Consider the following 20,353-nt stretch of genomic DNA (forward strand, 5'->3'; position numbering starts at 1 on the left):
TAGCAATTATTTAAAGGAAGTTTTAAATGTGCACGAGTGGCTTTAAAGGTTCTTTAATTTATATATCTTATATTATTTTTAAAGGTACACTATTGACATTTCCAGGTGATACACGCATACTGAAAGTAAAAAACATGTATCCTTGGTGATAACACCTTAATAACAAGGAAAATAACCTTATTTAAAAATTGACTATTAATTAAAGAGTCTTAAATTATTTTCTTTTCAGAACGTATGGAATGTAAAAACGGGGCGTGGCCGAATGCCCCGAAAACCTTGCACAATCTCACGAGAAAATATGAGATTTTTCCGATTATTGTTTACATTGCGAAAAATGAGAACCGAACCGAATCGATCCGGATTTAACTGATCCTCAGGGAACAGCTTCACTTCTCATTCACGTCGTGTTTGTTCTCGGGAGATGTGCACGCAGGAGTTGATTTTCGTCGCGGTTTTGATTATTTGAGGCGCTGATGATCCCGGTTCGGTGCTGCTGGCCCGCAGTAGAGCATCTGAAACAGACATCCGAGAAGAGGATTGAGATTTTAACTCGCTGGGAGCGGAGCCATGTTCGATGCGCTTTGACCGTGGAAATCGCTGTGTAGGCAGCATGCCATTGCTTTGTAAGAAGAAAGGAGCGTAGAGAGCCCTGAACACTTCATAGACTGCTTTTAAGCAGGCCAAAAGGAATAGTTGACCGTATCGAGGCCTCGTGTGTCGGGAGGTACCGCAGCCTCCGCTTGACGCTCGGAGCCGGAGCCGAACACCACGCGTCTTGCGCCGCATACGAGCGCTAGCGAGACTCGGGGATTGGAGGCCTTGTTCGGGAATGTCTGGCTAACTAAGGACGAGGTCTGTGGTGACAAAGAGGGGGAGAACAGTCACAAATTACACCAAAAAAAAAATTATATACATCATAAATTAAATCCTTCGACAGTTCAGGTAAACCCATGATTCTGTGCTGCTTAGTAATTCTTCGCTGACTGTCAAAACTAAACAAGAATCTAATTAGCTTGTTAACTGCTAGATTTAATAGCAGAAGAGTGCAAACAATGTCTTCATGATGGTGCCAAACCCCATGGGTCATATAAGGTTAGCTTCAGCTAACACTTTCGCTAAGTGTCTGGTAAATATATAAGTTTTAGTAAATATATAATTTAAAAAATAATACTTTTCCGTCCAACGGTTTATTTTTTTAAATAGATAATACGTTACACGAAGGCAAGGAATAGTTTGTCTGCTAGCTTTAGCTAACTAGCTTGCATGGTGTTTAGCTAGATAACCCCTTAACGTATTAAATATATATATACAAAGGGAGAGAAAATAAGCTAAATGCTTTTATTACTTTCGGTGAGACTTTAATATGCGTTTTGCATTTTACATTTAGGTTAAATGAGCTGGAATTAACTTAGTTGCATCCTTAATGATGGCATATTTCGGGAGCTAGCCTTATGGCTTGATTGATTAGCCTGTGTATGCTTGGGTTGTTAGCTCGGTGTATAACTGCCTAGTTTGTTTTTGTGTTTGTTTGTTTTTTCCCCTCCTCTGGCCACCACCCTGAACCTTCTGTTGACCTAAAGTAGTTATTCAGGTCCTGTTTAGCTAAATTGGCTTTGCAGTTCAGTGTTATAGTTTGAAATATGATGTGATGAGTGTTTGGGGGGTCCAGTTGTTTTAAGTAGTTTCATACAGCACAGATTTAGCATGTGTGTGTTCTGTGGGATTGTGTGAGTCCTGATTTTACGATGCTTTAAGTCTTAGCAGGTCTGTGGGACATTTTCATACCCGTGGCTCAGTGGGGGAAAAAAAAAGCAATCAGTGAGACTCATCAAGTCTAGGAAAGGTCTCGAAAATACATGCATCAGTGGCCCATGACTCAACATGTCACACTGACATTACTGTGGTATCAAACCTCCCAGCATCACTATGGCTACGTAATGAGATGCAAACCATCTCTCTTGGTCTCTCTCTCTTTTTGCAGTCATGATGGAGGAACTGCACAGCTTGGATCCTCGGAGGCAGGAGCTGCTCGAGGCTCGATTCACTGGGGTTGGAGTCGCCAAGGTCTGCCGTAACAGCGCTCCGCTCTGATTTGTCAGACCCCTTTTTCCATAATTTCTTTTAAAACCCTCATTTGCTTTTCTTTTTCTGTTTATGCTATAGAAACTACATCTCTATCAGCATATATTGCTACATTTTAGCAATATATGCTAATAAAAACTACATATCTCCTCTCTCTCTCTCCAATAACTTTTAAATCTCTTGTCCTAATCTCATGTCCAGTCACTTAATAAGCATCTTCTTGATTTGATCTCTTGATGTTTTGTCTGTTTGTAAAACATCGCAGGTGTATCTAATAGCAAACCTAGCTATGTTAATTTCGCAGCGAACACCAAAACAAGGGTGAAATTAGCATTTCGTGAATGCTTTGAGACACACTTGGACTGAAATGTCTTTAATGATTGTGTTGTCTATTCACCCTACACAAAGGTCAAAATTATTATGTCTTTTAAGTGTGCTTAAGAGCTTACTGACAGTTGTTTGATTTGTAAGTAAAACCTCAGAATCGGGTATGGGATGATACTTAGGTTTTGGCACATGAGGGGGGGAGACAGAAAAGCATGGTGTCTACCGTTACACACTTTTCCTATAATTATGTGTTTTAGCAGAGTTGGTTGTTTTTCTTAATTTTTAGTCAAATGTACATATTTTGTTCAGTAGGTTAATAAATCTGAGCATTGCATTGACAGCTTGTTCTTTTTGAAATTATATACAGGTATATTCATTTTAATTAATTAAACTTGCTTAATATGTATGTATGTGAATGAGCTTAAATTCAGTTTGCCTTCTAATTGGCTGAGGTGCAAAGTACATCCTCTCCGAACTTTAAAATCTAAAAAAATTTAAACTATTAAATAGTCACTCTTTATTGTAGGTAACAGCAGCGTACGTCAGTGTTATAAAAATACACATGTTCATAAGAATGTTTTGTTTCACATCGTCTATATGATAAATTCGTGAGACTCAGTTTTGAATTGAGTCATTTAGAGGCACCAGGTGTTTTGTTAGGTGAATAGTCACTGTAACATATTTTCTAATTATTTGGCATGTGGCAAAACCACATCTCGCAGCGATGATTAAACTGTGACGCATAGTGCAGAGGCAGCGGAAACATTTCACTAGAAACACGAGTCTCTTCCACGATGCCCGTCAGGTGTGTCGGCAGATTGCGCCGTCTTATTGTGAATAATGCATGCTTTTTTTCCACTGAGGTTGAAATGGCCTGAGAGAGAGATGAGTTGTAATTTAAAAAAAAAAAAAAAGACTTCCTCTTCACTCCACCCCCATCCCGTCATCTCTCTATGCAACCTTGAAGGCTGTTGGCATTGCGGTCCTCTGGCCTGGTGGGATGGAAAAATGTCAGGGGGTAATGAATAGCAGCGTTTGGTTGATCCGAAGGCCATCTTAGTGCCGCAGCGGAGCCGTGCACTCGTAAACAGGATGTTCATTTCATGGCAGCTCTTATGTCTTAAAATTTGAAGCTCTGTACTTGTGTATTAACGTTGTGCTTCTCTTCTTTTTGTAGGGTTCCGGGCACAACGAGTCATCCAATCATAGTCTGTGTAGCGTGGGCTCTCTGAGTGACAAAGAGCTTGAGGTTAGTTACACACCATTCAATCTGTGCAAGTATTTCAGCTGAATGCAGCTAGAAGTGATAAATCACTACCTAAATTCAGCTTCCTAATGTTGGCTCAGGATCTTGCGCATACTTTTCTTGCTACGTCCTGTGGTCTCTTAATATAGCTTCTCCCGCAGCGCTGATTGGCCAGAAGGTGCTGATATTTCTATAACAGCAGCTCTGACTGTAGTGGTGGCTGTAAGACAAATCACAGGATTATATTAAGGCATTCCTTCTAATTTGTTTTTGTCAACCACCTGATTCCTAAGCACTTGTTTAGTGTTTGTGTAACAATACACTTAAAACTATAATAAGTGAATGTTAAAAATATGTAATGTAAAACAAATGATCATTAATGCGGTGAAGCTGGGGAACATCCATCTGTAAAATGCTCTGTTCAAAAAGCTTTTAATTAGCAGTATGTAGAAACTGTTACATAGTGAAAAGCAACCATCATATTGCCCTTACATTATTTTAAAAAATGTTATACACATGTAATTGTCTGTAGCATTGCATCCCCACTTTAATCATTGTGTTGCAGTCATGTCTCAACGAAATGCAAATACGGTCCATTCATAACCCGATGCCATAGTCAGGGCGTAGTTTGCGAGAATTTCTACACTCGTTCATTGGGTTATTCATTCCTAATGCATTGATTTCTTTAGTCATCAAGCTTTTCGTAATCAACATAAGTCACTCAGATACGGAAAGTATCAGAAGCTTAATTTTCTATTGTTAAAAAAAAAATGTTTTTAGAATTACTTACTTTTCCTTAGTTGTGGAAAGTGTTTTCTGTTTGGTGTGGGAAAGGATCTTCACGATGGGGTATTGTAGTAGATGGCATGTGTACACGGTTACAATAGAACAGTACTGATTTGTTTAGTCTTAGTGAGCCTGTTATCTAGTCTACAAGTTGTAAGAAAACACACTTCCCAGCATCTTCAAGGAAATGCCTAGAACAAAAGGAATTGTGGAATGAGTGAAGTCATAAATTCTTTTGTTGCCAGTTCGTTCTCATGCTCTCTTTTGCTCACTTTCTCTCCCAATCTCTCTCACACACAGACACCTGAAAAGAAGCCGAATGACCAGAGAACGCGAAAGAGGAAAGGAGACCCCTTTGACAGTCAAGGTAGGTGTTCTGTTTTTTTTTTCCTTTTTTTTGACTGTTTCACTTTCTCTTTTACCTGATCTCCCAAGGTTCCTCCCTAATTAAATTAGGAGAGCGTTACTCAACTTAGTTTTTAAAGACTGTGGAATTGGCAGTAGATTTTTCACATAGTCTTGATGAATTGAAATTCTGAAAGCTTCACATCTACTTATTTTTTTTATTTTTATTTCCTTGTCTGCCCGTCAGCCAAAGCAGGAGGCCGGGGACACAAAATAAGTGATTATTTTGAGGTAAGTTCATAGAGTTTGACTGTGTATATGTAATGATTTATTTCCAACCCTGAAACAGAAATGGGATTATCAATATTTATTGAATGCCGTGCTCAATTTTATTGCTGAAAAATGTACTTGATTTATGTTAATTAATTTAGCAGTTAGCTCTGTCATAATTTGTGCAAACTAAATTATATTAAAAAAAAAGTTTTTTTAAAACCCTACAAAAAACATACAAAGGCATACAAAAAACAATGGCTTAATTTTCTTTTTGCAACAAGTGAAAATATACAGTCTTCATGGTTTCAGGTGCTGTTTTAAATCTATTAATTAAACCCCAAAATATCTTCTTCTAGTTTAAGGTTTCTATTCAGCATCATAAGCAAGTAAAATAGGGATACTGTAGTCTGCTTATTATGGATTCCTAGCTGACTTCTGCTTTTCTGTAAAAATCGAGCTAGAAAAGGTGTTTGTGAACTCCATGAAGTTAAATATTTCTAGCAAAAGAGCTAAACAATCTGTGACAAATACCCTTGGGAAAGCAATATGTTTTGACAATCTGAACAGTAAGCTAGAGGCAGTGACTGCACATTAGCCTAAGAACTGCTATGTGACATTAGAGAGTAACTCAGGATGAGACCAGTAAGACAACTGCACCCAGGTTGCATTTGTAAATGATCCAGCATTCCTGTGTAGCAGCGAAAAGATGGCTGCCACCAAAAACAACAGCATCCTGTAAACAGCAACATATGGCATCGGCTCTCGAGTGAATACTAATGGAGTCGTTTAGTTTGATCGTTGCGGATCAAAAACGTATAACGCTAAGATATAGACTGTTTTCTGTTAACCACACATTTTATACTAACCATTCACCCTTTATGCTAACAATTCCCTCTCTTTCTGTGTGTTTAGTTTGCGGGGGGTAGTGGTACTGGCACTAGTCCGGCGCGTGGTATTCCTCCTGTGGTGCGCTCCTCCCCACAGCACTCTCTCTCCAACCCTCCTGCTGCAGTGAGTCACCTGCTTTCACTCTCTCTCCTTTCTTCATTACTCTTTTCTTCTGCCCTCCAGTTGCCACCCAGTCATTTTTCTCTGCTGCTCTGACTGTATAGAGTGTCCATTAACCCATCTCAAATATTCAATTAGAATTAGGCCTGTACTGGCACACCATGTTTTTATGTACTTTAAAATGGTGTATGTGATGTCATGTATTTTAGTACCTGAAGATGAGTATGACGGGTTTTATCTTTTGTGATTGACAGGTGCAGCAGGGAAGTCCGTCCTCTATCAATTCCAATACAGACCACTCCCACTCATCGTGTACCCTCAAACCAGCTTTCACACACACGCAGCACCGGGCAACACAGGTACCATGAATTCACACACTTGCACCTTATGACCTTTGTTATAAACTAATTTAGAACGTGCTTGGAGGCACTTTTGTAATTTTTCTATTTATTTTATTATGTTTTTCCTCTTCCCGCAGTCGGACATGACCCTGGAAAAGCTAGCTGCATTGGAGAGCAGTAAGAGTTCAGACCTGGAGAAAAAAGAGGGACGCATAGATGATTTGCTCAGGGTAAGTACTGTAGGAGCAGCATTCATTTGGATAGTATTTGAATCTGAAAAAAATTCAGACTTTATTGATGCTGTTTAAACATTTTCCTTCACATTTTATAGACATTTGGCCCAAACAGATATTTCTAGGGTTTTGCATGCACCTGCACACATCCATTGCTAAGATTTTTATAAGAAGGAATTTAAGTAATGGACACTGTTCTGCAGGCTGATCAGATAATATATTCACAATTACAGTCTATCGGAAACCTGTTGTCATTCCTAGCTCTGTGGCTGTGAGAGTTTCAGAGGAAAAATGCATATACGTGTAACTGTAATGAACTAATATCTTACTACCGTAGACCCACTCAATAATGTGCAAAAGTCTTTACTTTAATCTTGAGAAATATGTTTCCAAGCTTTGTGTTAAACCTTTTTGGCTCTCATATTTGTCAAGTTCTTTGGCATTTTCAGTCTAGTCCCTGTACCTGACCAGTTTAAGAGGAATGTTTTTATTTATTACATCACACAGTGACCTATGAATCATTTAAGTGTTATTAAAAAACTATCTAACTTAAGGCACCAGTGTGAAACTTGTGCAGATTGTAGATGATCAGGCGGGTGCTTAATATACTGGTGATGCTGAATGTTGAGCGGTTGGAGCAGACGAGAGACAACGAGGTTGCTGCTGAGGTTACATAAACAACAATTTTTTACATTTTAGACACTTTGCAGCCGGCCTTTTTTCCTCCATTCTTTCATTTAATCTACATCATTTAATATAACATAAAGACATTAAAAAAATGTTTAAAACTTTTGCACAGTACTTTGTTCACAAAAAAAGTAATATCTAAAAAATTCCAATAATTAAGGCTCATTAAAATGTGAATTTATACCAATCAAGTCCTTCTGTAACATTTCTGTTCCTGTGTCTTTTGCTCAAACCTAATCTCTACCTTTGGGCTATGTGGGCTATAGTTTTTGAACCGCAGCCATTTTCCAGACATTCTCAAAGCCAAGTTTCTTTAATTGTTCCTTGTTCCTGTTTGTTTATCATTTCATACATCTGTAGAGTCAGCCACTTCTTGTTTATGCTTAAAAATTTTCCCACGCATTAAACAACAATACATGATTGTGTTGCAGGTAAATTGTGATCTGCGCAGGCAGATCGATGAGCAGCAGAGAATGTTAGAGCGCTGTAAGGAACGTCTTAACAAATGTGTCACTATGAGCAAGAAGCTGCTTATTGAGAAGGTATGGACATCTCACTTCTATGTTTGTGGTTGGAGTTATTATAATGTGACGTCTGTGTTAAGTAAGCACGTGTGTGTGTGTGCTCAGTCCAAGCAGGAAAAGATGGCGTGCAGGGACAAGAGCATGCAGGACCGTCTCCGTTTGGGCCATTTCACTACAGTGCGACATGGTGCATCCTTCACAGAGCAATGGACTGATGGATATGCTTTTCAGAATTTAATCAAGTAAGACCTCACACAGTGTGAATTAGTGATCCTTATTTGTTTCAGAGCTCAAGAACAGATTTTTGATCAAATATAAAATGTGCATCATCAAATTACTACAATTTCAAAGCATTCTAGTGAGACAACTAAAAACCTACATCTGTAATTATGGAATTCCAAAATGTCCAAAAAAGGTGTTAATAAGTTACATAATAGTTTGAAAGTATAAGAAGAAAAAAATCAGTTTGGTATTTAGAGATGCTTATAGGTACTGATTGGTCATAATATTATACATTAACATTGAATATCATTTACGTACAAGTACACTGATCATGGGCACCCAAAGATCATTTATGCTCAAGGGAGAAAAAACTAATGTCTGGTCTGATCTCACAATGCTGGCCACACAGGACTCAGCAGTCAAAGAGCCCAAGCCCGCTGACCTGGCCTCCAAACTTTCCAGGTCCCAGGCTGATCAAGCAAGTAAGGAATTTTCCGGAAAAACAGGTCTGATTCACGAAGGCCACAGCCTGTAACCCACAGCACCCAAAGGATTCACCGACAACCACCTGCTGTCAATCATCACAGCACACCCTTATACCTCATTTCCACTACGCTGGTGCCAGGTGACGGTTCTGGTGCTCGGCCGGTGCTGGACTGGGAACTACCGAAAACCGGCCCGCATTTACACTAGACAGGAGCTTAGCGGGAACTGCATAATAATACGTCACAGGCCATGCCCACTAAACAGACACGAACATGGCCAAAGTCAGTTTACTGGTTATTCTCCAAACTATAAAAATTTATTTCAGTATCCAAAGGCAGCTTATTCGACGTGTTATAACCTCTGAAAGAGATACATAGACAACTAGCTTATTCACTATTTGGTCGGTTGTTCGTGTGAAGCCTGCGACTATTAGTTTTTCTCTTATTTCCTCATACACTTTTTTTTTTTCTTAAAGCACTTTCCAATTTCTGCTGAATCTCGGCGGATGTCCAAATTGCTAAAAGTGCTTTTGTTTCATCTGCGCTCCACATTAACGGACTTTGGGTCTTCAGCATTTTTATTATTATTTTTTTTTTAACGCTCCATGTAACTCCGCCCACCGCTCACGACGTCACGGGTTCTTGCGACTAGACCAGCAGAGTTTAGGGCCGGTTCGGTGCTTATTTTAGGCCACCGGCACCAATTTTTTTCGGTGGAAAAGCGCAGCACTGGTTTCAAAATTGGGAACCGGCACGGGAACCAGAGCAGTGGAAAAGGGGTATCTGATGCCTTTTGGAGTCATGGGCTGAAGGGCCAGAGCTGCCTAATTGGCACAAGGGAAAACCACACAATATTTGGCATAATTTTTGAGTGGGCTGTAATGTTATGGCTGATTGGTATATACTGTATATAAGCTGTATACTTACTCGATAAATGAATTCAGTCGTGTTTTTCACCAATTATATATATATATATTTTCCTACTCTATAGGATATAAAATATGGCTACTCTATAGCCATATTGAATTTCACAAACATTCATTAATTTTAAAAGTTGCATTTTGGACCATTTAACCATTGCTATTGAATTCTGCACATATAAATTTCTGCACACTCCTAAAAGTAGCCTTGGTTAAGGCTTGGGATGTGGCTTAAATTTTAAAGGTCAAAAAAGAGAAACACTATTATCATTACAAAGAAAAATTTCTTAGGATTAAACACCAGTTTTGCAGTTTTGTGCTTATTTAAAAATAACTTTTAGCTGAGTTTTTGTTTCTCTGTTTATGTGTAGGCAGCAAGAGCGGGTGAACTCTCAGAGAGAGGACATAGAGAGACAAAGGAAGCTTCTGGCTAAAAAGAAGCCACCCAGCGCAGCCCAGACTCCACCGCCCAACCTAGAACCCAACAAACGCAAGAACAAAAGCAACGGCGCAGAGAACGAGATGTGAGTACGGCGTAAGCAAGAGAGGACCGTCATTTAACCTCCAGCTGCATTGTTGTTCGTTTGCACACGTTTCACCTTTTCTATTTTCTGTGCCGTTTCTGTGCCAATAGGTTATCACTAGCAGAATATCACGAGCAAGAAGAGATTTTCAAATTGAGACTCGGTCACTTAAAGAAGGTACAGAGCATAAGTCAACCAGATGTTTGCTGTCTCTAGTTTCTAATTTCTAAGCTGTTGTAACAGACTTGGCATTCTCTGTTTGGTGTGTTTATTTTGACGAACTTTGTTGAGACTCAAAAATTGTGTGTGCTGTGTAGGAGGAAGCTGAGATCCAAGTTGAATTGGAGAGGCTGGAACGAGTGCGTAATCTTCACATCCGCGAGCTTAAGAGAATACACAATGAAGATAACTCCCAGTACGTCTCCTCCTCTCTCCTGTTTTAATGTTTCAGTCTTCGGTTTAATAATGTCCCACTTTTTTTAATGCTTATAATAGATGTCTTTGAGCTGCTGTGGAATATTGTCAAAGATTTCAAGAATGTGACAAGTTATAGAAGTGCAAACTATAGCCGGAACCCTGGAACAATAATGTCTTCATTAAAGCTGCTAAGCAGTTTAATTTAAACTTTTAATATTTGAGCAAAAAATTCTCTTCAGTTACTTTGAGTTTTCCTGAAGTTTTATCGTCTGTGAGCAATTGCATCCAAAAAATACTGCATTAGTAATGACTAACCAGATCTTCATTTGTAAATGCACTCGACTAAAGAATTCAAAAGTTTACTTTAGTGTTTATTGACTCGCCCAACCACTGGCCTCAAAAATCTGTTAGAAGTGATTTATTGGTAAACAAGATTTATGTTTATTTTTCAGTACAGGGAATATGTTAGAAATCTTGTCTCTGCTAATCAGTCATTTGCCACAGGTGTGGCAGGTTTTAGGGGGAAGATGCTGCTTAAACATCAATCGTATTTGTTTTGTTTGCATTTGTCAGGTTTAAAGATCACCCCACACTGAATGACCGCTACCTGCTCCTGCACCTCCTGGGCCGAGGTGGCTTTAGCGAAGTCTACAAGGTAGGACGGCTACAATGTGGATATGTGACATTTGTTTCCACTTTCTCAAATTCAAATCAAATTCAAATTTTATTTGTCACATACACAAACATACACAGTACGAAATGTAGTTAAATGCATTATACGACTGCCATTGACCCTAAAAGAGAATTAAAGTTTACAAATAAGAAATAAATATAAATAAAAGAATACGATAGAAATTAAATTTAAAAAATTAAATTAAACTAGGAAAAAATAGAACTAAAAATAAAAATAGAAATGTGCTAGAAAAAATAGAACTAAAAATAAAAATAGAAATAGAAATATGATGTGCAACTGGTCACTTACATTAGACTGGTCAGCATACTAAAACTTCCACTAAACTGATAGACTATCTAATTTATTCATCATTTGTTTACCACTCCAAGAAATCAAGTTTATTTATAAACATTGTATAACTACATAACAGATTTATTATAATGGCATATGCAGTAGTGATGGAACTCGGTTTGAGTAATCCAATCGATAATCAATTAATAATCAGTTTAACCACACAGTACAATGTTTCTTTTACTAGTATTTTTTTGAAAATCAATCCCATCATTCACAATTACTATACCCAAAGTATAGTACACATATAGAGTATACATCAACTAGGATTACTCATAAGCATCTATTACGGAATACATTAACATTACAAGCACGACACAGCTGTCAACGCAGAAGTACATTGTCATTGTAGACCAACTAGTAATTACCATCATACACATACTCATTGTAACAGATATTTTGCAGATCACACTTTTCATGTTAAGCTTTTCCTTCATTGGTGGTTTATTTAAAAAAAAATCTTAAACTGGAGCACATCTTTATCTGAGAGGATATATGTATATTATATATATTGATTATAATTAATGACTGTACCTTCATTAATGTGCTGTGAGTTATTGGTTCATGTTAATTATATATGGAGCATAGTGGCTTATCTTTTTCATTTTTACTATTTCCCCTCTCCTCCAGGCCTTTGACTTGACAGAACAGCGGTACGTAGCAGTGAAAATTCATCAACTCAATAAAAACTGGAGAGATGAGAAAAAGGAAAACTACCACAAGTAGGATTTTTCTTTCATATATTTTTATTAATTTTACATTCTGTGAAGCTTTTTATTTGCATGATTTTTTTACACTTAAACTAAAGTCAATCACCTAAGACATAATGTGTGTAAAGTTTTGGTCTACACAACTTAATCCTGTATACGGGAACGCGGGTGGCCTGGAGCCTATCCCAGGACACTTGGGGCATGAGGTGGAGAACACCTTGGAGAGGGTGCTAGTTAATTGCGGGCAAATACATACATCTTAACAAACCCATTCACATACTTCAGGCAATTTGGGAATGCCAGTTTGTCTAATCTGCATGTTTTTGGACTGTGTGAGGGGGAACTAGAGTACCTGGAGGAGATACGCCATGCACATGGATAACATGTGGAACTCCATGTTCACAGAGGCAGGAATCACAGTCTCGCTTTACTTGATGGCATTAATTAAGCTGTTTAGCTTTTAGAGAAGGAGACTGAAGAGCAAAATGAGCCCCCTTGTTTCAAGCTGGCAATTATTACAGCTTATATCTCGTTCATGTTTGACTTATTTATAGATGTATCATGTTGTCATAAGCAATTATAAATACATGTAGTATGCTTTGCTGACATGTAAGGTAGATTAGCAAAAATATTTTGGCACTGGCATAAAACAAGTTTTCACGATGGAAGTGGAATTTTATTGAAAAATTGTGTACATTTATTTTTGCTCAACTACTACAGCTAGGAGAGGTTGAACATCAACGTCTGTCATGTGATGGCTTTTATGTACGATAGGAGATAATTGCTGTTCTATGCTTTGTTTTAGACACGCCTGCCGAGAGTATCGCATCCATAAGGAACTGGATCATCCCAGAATAGTCAAACTCTACGACTACTTCTCTCTGGACACTGACTCGTAAGAAATTCAAATTTTCACATACACAGTCATACACAGTACGAAATGCAGTGAAATGCTTACACGACCGCCAGTGACCTTAAAAAGAGAATTAAAGCTTCAAGATCCAATTAACTGATCCAATTAACAAGGTCCGTTAACTGACCACACATGGTCATACCGGTTGCTAATTTAAATAATATCCAGTAAAATGACATGTCCATTACTTATGAGCATTGCCTGTAAAGCTATCAGAAATACTGGGAGAAAAAAAAAAGATTTGTGTGTTATTTGTGTGTAGGTTCTGCACAGTTCTTGAGTATTGTGAAGGCAATGATCTGGATTTCTATCTGAAGCAACACAAGCTAATGTCTGAGAAAGAGGGCCGGTCCATCATCATGCAGGTTGTCAACGCCCTGAAATATCTGAACGAGATCCGCCCACCAATTATCCATTATGATCTTAAACCAGGTAAGACAAAAGAGGCACTTAAGAGGTACCATTTGCAATTGCAATTTCAATTTCAATCTGATGTTTAGATTACAATAATTATCAGTGAGGTTTGGGAACATTGCTATGAACATAAGAGAATATATCCTGTTCTCTTTTAAAACATGGCACCTTGCTTTGAACATCCTGTCTTTTTCGTTGTTCAGGCAGACAAACACTATATATACACATCTGGCACAATGTGTGGGTGATGATAGGGTGGTGTGATGCAGCCTGATGTGAAACCGAGTTCCTTTTTACACCCTAAAGTCATTTTGCAATAAAAGCACATCCTAAAATGTCTTGCTTTTTATGCCTTTTGCCCATATGGCATGTCATACTTTTTGTCCATGTGTAGTTAGATTTATGGTTGTGTTATGCCCAAAAAAGCAAGAAAGTTCCTGTTATCACTTATCTTAAATAGTTGTTCTCTTAGACGACAAATAAAACGCACTGATAATAGAGACTTTGATCTTCTCAAGTATATTTTATTAATTTTATGAATTTATTTTAAAATAAAAATGTAATTGCTTGTCACATGTCCTTTACAACAAAGTGAAAATGTATATTTTTTATTATCCCAGTTAGAAAACTGGAGCAGATAGGGCTAGTAGCCTTTCTTAAGACCTCAACAAGGGAAGCTTGACGGTGCTGGAGGTTGAACTCCTGATCTTCTGATCAGTTACACAGAGCCTTAACTGTTTGAGCCACCACTGCCCTGACTTTATTTGTATTATATCAATCGTAGATGGAGTTTAAATACAAACATATAAACCTGAGAATTGAATTTGGGAGGTCACTGGTTTAAGGGACTATCCCCACACTGTTTTTTTTTTTTTTTAATAAATCATTTGAAACCTGTCATTAACCGTACTGAGAACAATAGGAACAAAACCAGTTTGTTCTGCCTTGTGGCAGATTATGTGGCCCTGATGGTAGTAACCTAAATATACACCAGAGCGGATGGTGCAATTCTGACAATATTGATCAAGCTTTCCTCATAAACCTGACCTTGTACAGGTCCTGAAGGCCATTTAAGGATGTGCCAGCAATTTTGGCACACAGCTTTCCAATACCCTGATTCTTTTGTTTGGCGGAAAGTTGTCAGAGCTACTTTTATAGAAAATTAACATATACCTTATACCATATACAACAAATAACATTTGACCAATTGGATTCATGCTTCTAGCTAGGCTTTTGACGTATTTTTGGTTCTGTTATAATGGTAAATAATTTGGGGTATAATTTTGATAGAGTTAATTAGAAGTAGTTGGTTGTAGGAATAGATGGATGATAATTTTTAAAGAACATTAAACAATCATACCTAATCAGTAGAATTGAACTAACAGAGTCGGGTGTGTATGTATTAAATCATACAAAGACAATTGAGTGTGGGAAAAAAAAAAAAAAAAAAAACACACACCATTTCTACTAGAGATTTACACCTCAACAATTCATGTAGATACAAGTCTTACTAACAAGCACTGCAACCCGTAGATGGCAGCAGAACACTCGTCACTAATAACTTTATTTTTTTAATTTTTTTTATGGGGAAACAGTCTGCCTTAAAATGGAGCCCGGTGTCACCATAGCTTAAGCAACTGTTTATTGATTCATCTAACTTATACTCATAAAAAAATCACTGTGCTTCTATGTCGTTAACTGTTTGACCTGATTCTTGTTTTTGCATTTAGGTAACATCCTGCTGGTGAACGGCACAGCGTGTGGAGAGATAAAAATTACAGACTTCGGTTTGTCCAAGATCATGGACGACGACAACTATGGCGTAGACGGCATGGAGCTTACATCACAAGGAGCTGGGACTTACTGGTGTGTTTGGGTCTTTACTTGGGTCACCACAATGTATTGTTCATTGTATAATAAATTATGATTTCTATAAATTAGTATAGTAATACATTTCTGGTGCTAACGCAAACCTTTTTTTTTTTTTTTTTTTTTAATTCCCGCTCTGTCTTGTAGGTACCTGCCTCCAGAATGCTTTGTGGTAGGGAAAGAGCCACCCAAGATCTCCAACAAAGTGGATGTGTGGTCAGTCGGAGTGATCTTCTACCAGTGCCTCTATGGGAAAAAGGTAACGCACATTTACCAATTGATTGGATCTTTTCACTTCTCAAAAAAATGAAGGAAATTAACGGATTTATTTTCTTTTTGACAAAAGTCCCCTTACTCTTCTTTCTCTGCCTTAATATGGCTCACCTATGTTTATTTAAATTGTACAATTGACATTTTAAAGAGCAAAAGCAACATGCAAAAAAAAGCTTTAGTAACATTTTCCCCAAATGCTTATTTCAGTCTTTTATTATAGTCTGTGTTTTTTAGGATAACTTCTTTCTCCATTAATCCAGTTTGTTCCTTTTTAGCCGTTTGGTCATAATCAGTCACAGCAGGATATCCTACAGGAAAACACTATACTCAAAGCCACAGAAGTACAGTTTCCTCCCAAACCTGGAGTATCACCTGAGGCTAAGGTACACCTCTCCCTCTTTTTTTATTTTTTATTTTTTTGGCTGTGCATTATTTGAAGGACAAAAAAACTTCTATCCCTAATAAAGAATCCATGATTCAAATTCTCAATATAGACAGTTTTATGTAACTAACCAAGATTTTATTTCCAGGCCTTCATTCGTCGGTGTTTGGTGTATCGCAAAGAGGATCGTATTGATGTTCATCAGCTGGCAAGCGACCCCTTCCTGCTCCCTCACATTCGCAAATCTGTGGCCACCACTGGCAACTCCAGCACGGCTGTCGCCTCAACCTCCAGCTCATCCAATAGCAGCGCCTCAAACTGAGAGCCCCGCCCATCCATACCTGTCTGATTGGAGCAGAGCGAGCCGGGCTTTGTATTTGCCATACTCGGCTCTACAGCGCCCAAGGTGGAGGATCTGCCTCTAAGTATAGAGAGAGAAAGAGAGAGCAGGAGGAAGGGGAAAGAGGGATGGATGGAATCCTGGTGCAGTGTTCATCCCTCTGTACCCCTCTTCCTCTCCCCAGCATTGCAAATCATGTCTGGGGAGGATTTAAAAAAAGAAAAAGATATCCATAATGTAAGAGAGAGAGAGAGAAAATTCCTGAGGCCATGTCGTGTTTAAAATAATAATGGATTGAATGGGGGACAGATTTGGAAGTGCTTGGACAGATTAAATGGACGGATGTGTGCCCTGCACCCCGTAACATGTTATAAACACTCACACATGCACACACAGGCTTATTCATAAGGAAAGTTATCCTCTGTTCTTTGGAAGGCAAATAGCTAATGATGTGGGAGAACCCCCTCACTCCTACTACAGTGTCTTCTGTGTAAGATGTTGAAAATGAGTTTCTTCTTCTTCCTGGTGCCCACTTCCTGCTGTACACCCTTCATCTAGGGAATTTTGTTAGTGAGCTTACATCACTGTCAATAGCCCATATTTCAACCAACTATATCAGCAGCACCATCGTTCAAACGAATATCCAGTGCTAAAAACGCAGTTCAGTTTTTTGCCATTTGGGAATTGTTATGGTGAAGTCTTAGGGGTTTTTTTTTTGGGGGGGGGGGAGAAACTTGTGTTGGTCTGTCTCACTTTTCTTCCACCCCTCCTCTGTGACCAAAGTGGAGCTCTGCCAGCAGGCGGTGCTGTTTAACTTGAGATTTCTTTTTTGTTTTTTTAGTTTTTTATTATTTTTAAATGGTTTTGTTGCAAACACATTGTTTTTAGAAAATCTATTGTTGTAGATGGTTTAGCATTACTAACTGATGGCCCAAAGTATGTTTTATCTTCTGTTACAATTGGAAAAGTTAACTTTTTTTTTGTTTTTGATCCAAGATTTAAGGTAGAGATTTTTTTTCTTTTCCTTTCCCATGATTTTAACATTTCATTCATGCACATACATACACATGCGCATACAGTCGCACCCACACGCTCATATTTATTTAGTTCTGTTTAAATAGCTGATTCCTGGTCCTGATTGTCTACTGTGTGGGGAAGAGGACTTTTTGGAGGGAGGGGGGATGGTTAACAATGGGTACAGGGCAGAAATGGCAATGATCATTAAATACTGTTGGTTAAAAAAAACCTGCCTAGTGTGAGCTTGATTCATTTATTTATTCATACTTGTCAAACCGTTCAGTGAACACTGAGGGTAGGAGAAGTGACCTGATCTCATTCTGTGTAGAAGGGAAAAAAGGTTTACAACTGATTGAGAGTGTTATTGCTACTGTTTAAAAGCTAATTATCTTTCAGTGACAGCATTTCCCAAATTGTGATTCTTTTAATTTCCTGAATTAATTTATTCAGGAAACCATTTTTTCTTTTCATAATACAGATCTTCTCTTACTACACTTTTTTGTTTGTTTTTATTTTTTCCTTGACATTTATAAGACAAAAAAACAGTGGCTTGTATTAACCAAGGAAGTGGGAAGCACAAAGTTGTTGTTTTTTTTGTTTAGTTTTTTTGCCCTGAGGATTCCGCTCTGGTGGAATCATTTAAATTGAGGCCAGAAGTTGTCAGAGCTGCTTTTATAGAAATTCAATAAATACTATCTGAACAATCCAATTAGAAATTTTAACCATGTTGTGGAATAAGTCAAAATAAATATACTGAGCTAAACTATTTTAACATGCACATATCGATATCTTTCTTACTTAGATTTTTTGCAAAATGAAGATTAGATTTTAAAAAACATTAACCTAGAAATTTATTTTTTAACTTAATATTGCAAAATTTCTTTTGTATAAACTAGACTCTCAGCCCTAATAGTGTTGTACAAGAACACATTTTTGCAGCTTCGCAACAGTGACCATTGTTAAAAGCTTTAAATAAATAAAACAAATTGAATTAAACAATAGGTTTGAAATTAAACAAAGATGCAAAAGTGTAGGTTTTCAGCTTTAACTTCAGCCAAAGTAAAGGCCTGGGAGGGAGCAAACACAGTATTTGGTGATTACCATAGGTTCAAGGAAGATTTGTAGCCAAGTATTAAATTTAATATTTATGATTACTTTTGAGCTTGTGAAAAAAAATAGAGGGACATTAGAAAAAAAAATCATAAACTAAATTCTTATACGGTAAATGCAATATCTTTGATAATCCATTGTGATCCATCTTGACTGATCCATTGTTGTGATGTACAGAGGTGTACGTTTCAGCAGCTAAAAGTGACAGTCCCATAATGTCTGTTACCGTTATACAGGATGTGTATACTGCACATGGTGCTTATTGGGATTCACTGCATCCTCAAACCAAATCATGACAATAATAAAAATATGATTTTTTTTTTTCATTTAGAGAAGGAGCTCACATAATTTACTGGATTATTTTATGTGGTACACAAGTATCGTATTAAATTTTTACCAAAACAAGTTGAAACTTGTGGTGAAATGCAAAACAGCCCTGGCCAATCTGTGTTGCTCATTTCCAGGTATGCAAAAGATAATCTCTTGATAAAAATAGTTTTTGCATGCAGTCTTGACACAGTGAAAAGCACTTAGACTACCTTAAGTGGTGTGTGCATTTGGACTGAAATCAGCAATAATTGTATGTCTATTTTTTTGTTTGTCATTTTTGTATAATCTCTATCCACAAACCAAATGAAAAAAAGAAATGATGCATGAAACAGGCAAATTTCAACAGGTTTAGTTAAGTCCAGTTTTGTGTGGAGCCCATTGTTCCTCCTTGTGGAAACAAAATTGTAAATTCAGCTTTGTGTGGCAAGCTAGTTACCTTTGTAGCTTGCATTAGCCATGAACAAAATGGTGAGGCACATCACTTACACACATGTTTATGCTAACACTCGTATTAACAAGCTGTAATGAAAGAACCAAACATAACACAGACTCTTTCCGGTACTGCATACCATCACTGAATGTTTTAATGGTATGGAATACAGGCTCGTAGTGGCCTACTTTGACCCATAATAACAATCGTGTACTCCTGTCTATAATAACAGTAAAAATAGTAGCAGTTTTGCTTGCCACACTGTTTGACCATGATGGTTTTAATGGTTTAAAGTCATGTTAAGGTGAGTTTAACATGCATTAGCATTTAGTAGCATCATTTAAATAAAGTGGCCTTTATTAAATAAAGTGACCCTGATGTTTTTCTGATAAACGAGAATAATTACCAGGAATCTAGAGCTTTTTCCCTCGAAGTGGGCGTGGCTATCTGAGTCACTCAACATCGCCAATATAAGCGACAGAGTGACATAACATGGCTTACTCCAAGAAGAGGAAAGTACACTAGAAAAACTGAACCTTTAGAGATGAAGGAACAGATCAATATATGTTTATTCTTCCTGTGGAAAGTTTAAAACCAGTTGGTATCATATGTTCCAAAACCGTAGCAGTGATGTGAAGTGCCACTAATGAAAGAAATTCCAAACAAAACAAACAAAGAGCAATAAAGATTCATTTAAGATTGTTATTTTGATTCAATACAAAGGAAATATACAGTACATGGCTAGTTCAAAGTTCAAATTGTCCACTTGTTTGCCGTAGGTACTGAAAATTGACAATAAATAATATTGAAATGCTCTGAAAATTTTAAACTGCTTATTTATATAGAGGACAATGACAAAGCATATATAGGGATCTGAATCCTAACACAAACATGAAATTCAGACCACAGCTTGAAGAAACGTTTTTGACCAAATCTTCTTAAATTTTTAATTCAGAAGCACTGTTCTATGTAATGATTCAAACTTCCTGTATATATTTGGTTAAAGTTGTAAAAGATTATAAAAACAACCCGTATTAATTGAGTAATTGTAAGAATAGAAGAGATGTAATGTGATGGCACATTTCCTATGTGTCTCATGATGTCCAGTGGAATCTTCTCGA

At 37.5% G+C, this 20,353-nt stretch overlaps 1 protein-coding gene across 4 annotated transcripts; it reads left to right on the forward strand.

Moving 5' to 3' along the window:
* Positions 1–283: 283 nt before the first annotated feature.
* tlk2 (tousled-like kinase 2) lies at positions 284–17,590 on the forward strand. Of its 4 annotated transcripts, none has more exons than XM_053514691.1 (21): positions 284–942; positions 1,982–2,064; positions 3,587–3,658; positions 4,742–4,808; positions 5,034–5,077; positions 5,972–6,070; positions 6,322–6,426; positions 6,546–6,638; positions 7,760–7,870; positions 7,958–8,094; positions 9,851–10,003; positions 10,114–10,180; positions 10,321–10,418; positions 10,994–11,075; positions 12,075–12,166; positions 12,960–13,049; positions 13,330–13,499; positions 15,212–15,347; positions 15,498–15,609; positions 15,899–16,006; positions 16,154–17,590. In XM_053514691.1, the coding sequence occupies exons 2-21, from the start codon at positions 1,984–1,986 to the stop codon at positions 16,325–16,327; spliced, it is 2,091 nt and encodes a 696-aa protein (XP_053370666.1). In that variant the 5' UTR covers positions 284–942; positions 1,982–1,983; the 3' UTR covers positions 16,328–17,590. The 4 variants fall into 4 exon arrangements, with proteins under 4 accessions (XP_053370666.1, XP_053370667.1, XP_053370669.1 ...); XM_053514692.1 differs by having other exon boundaries at positions 284–852; XM_053514693.1 differs by lacking the exon at positions 284–942 and adding an exon at positions 999–1,350.
* Positions 17,591–20,353: the final 2,763 nt, after the last annotated feature.

This window comes from Clarias gariepinus, chromosome 16 (genome assembly GCF_024256425.1).
Source record: "Clarias gariepinus isolate MV-2021 ecotype Netherlands chromosome 16, CGAR_prim_01v2, whole genome shotgun sequence".
NCBI lineage: Eukaryota > Metazoa > Chordata > Actinopteri > Siluriformes > Clariidae > Clarias > Clarias gariepinus.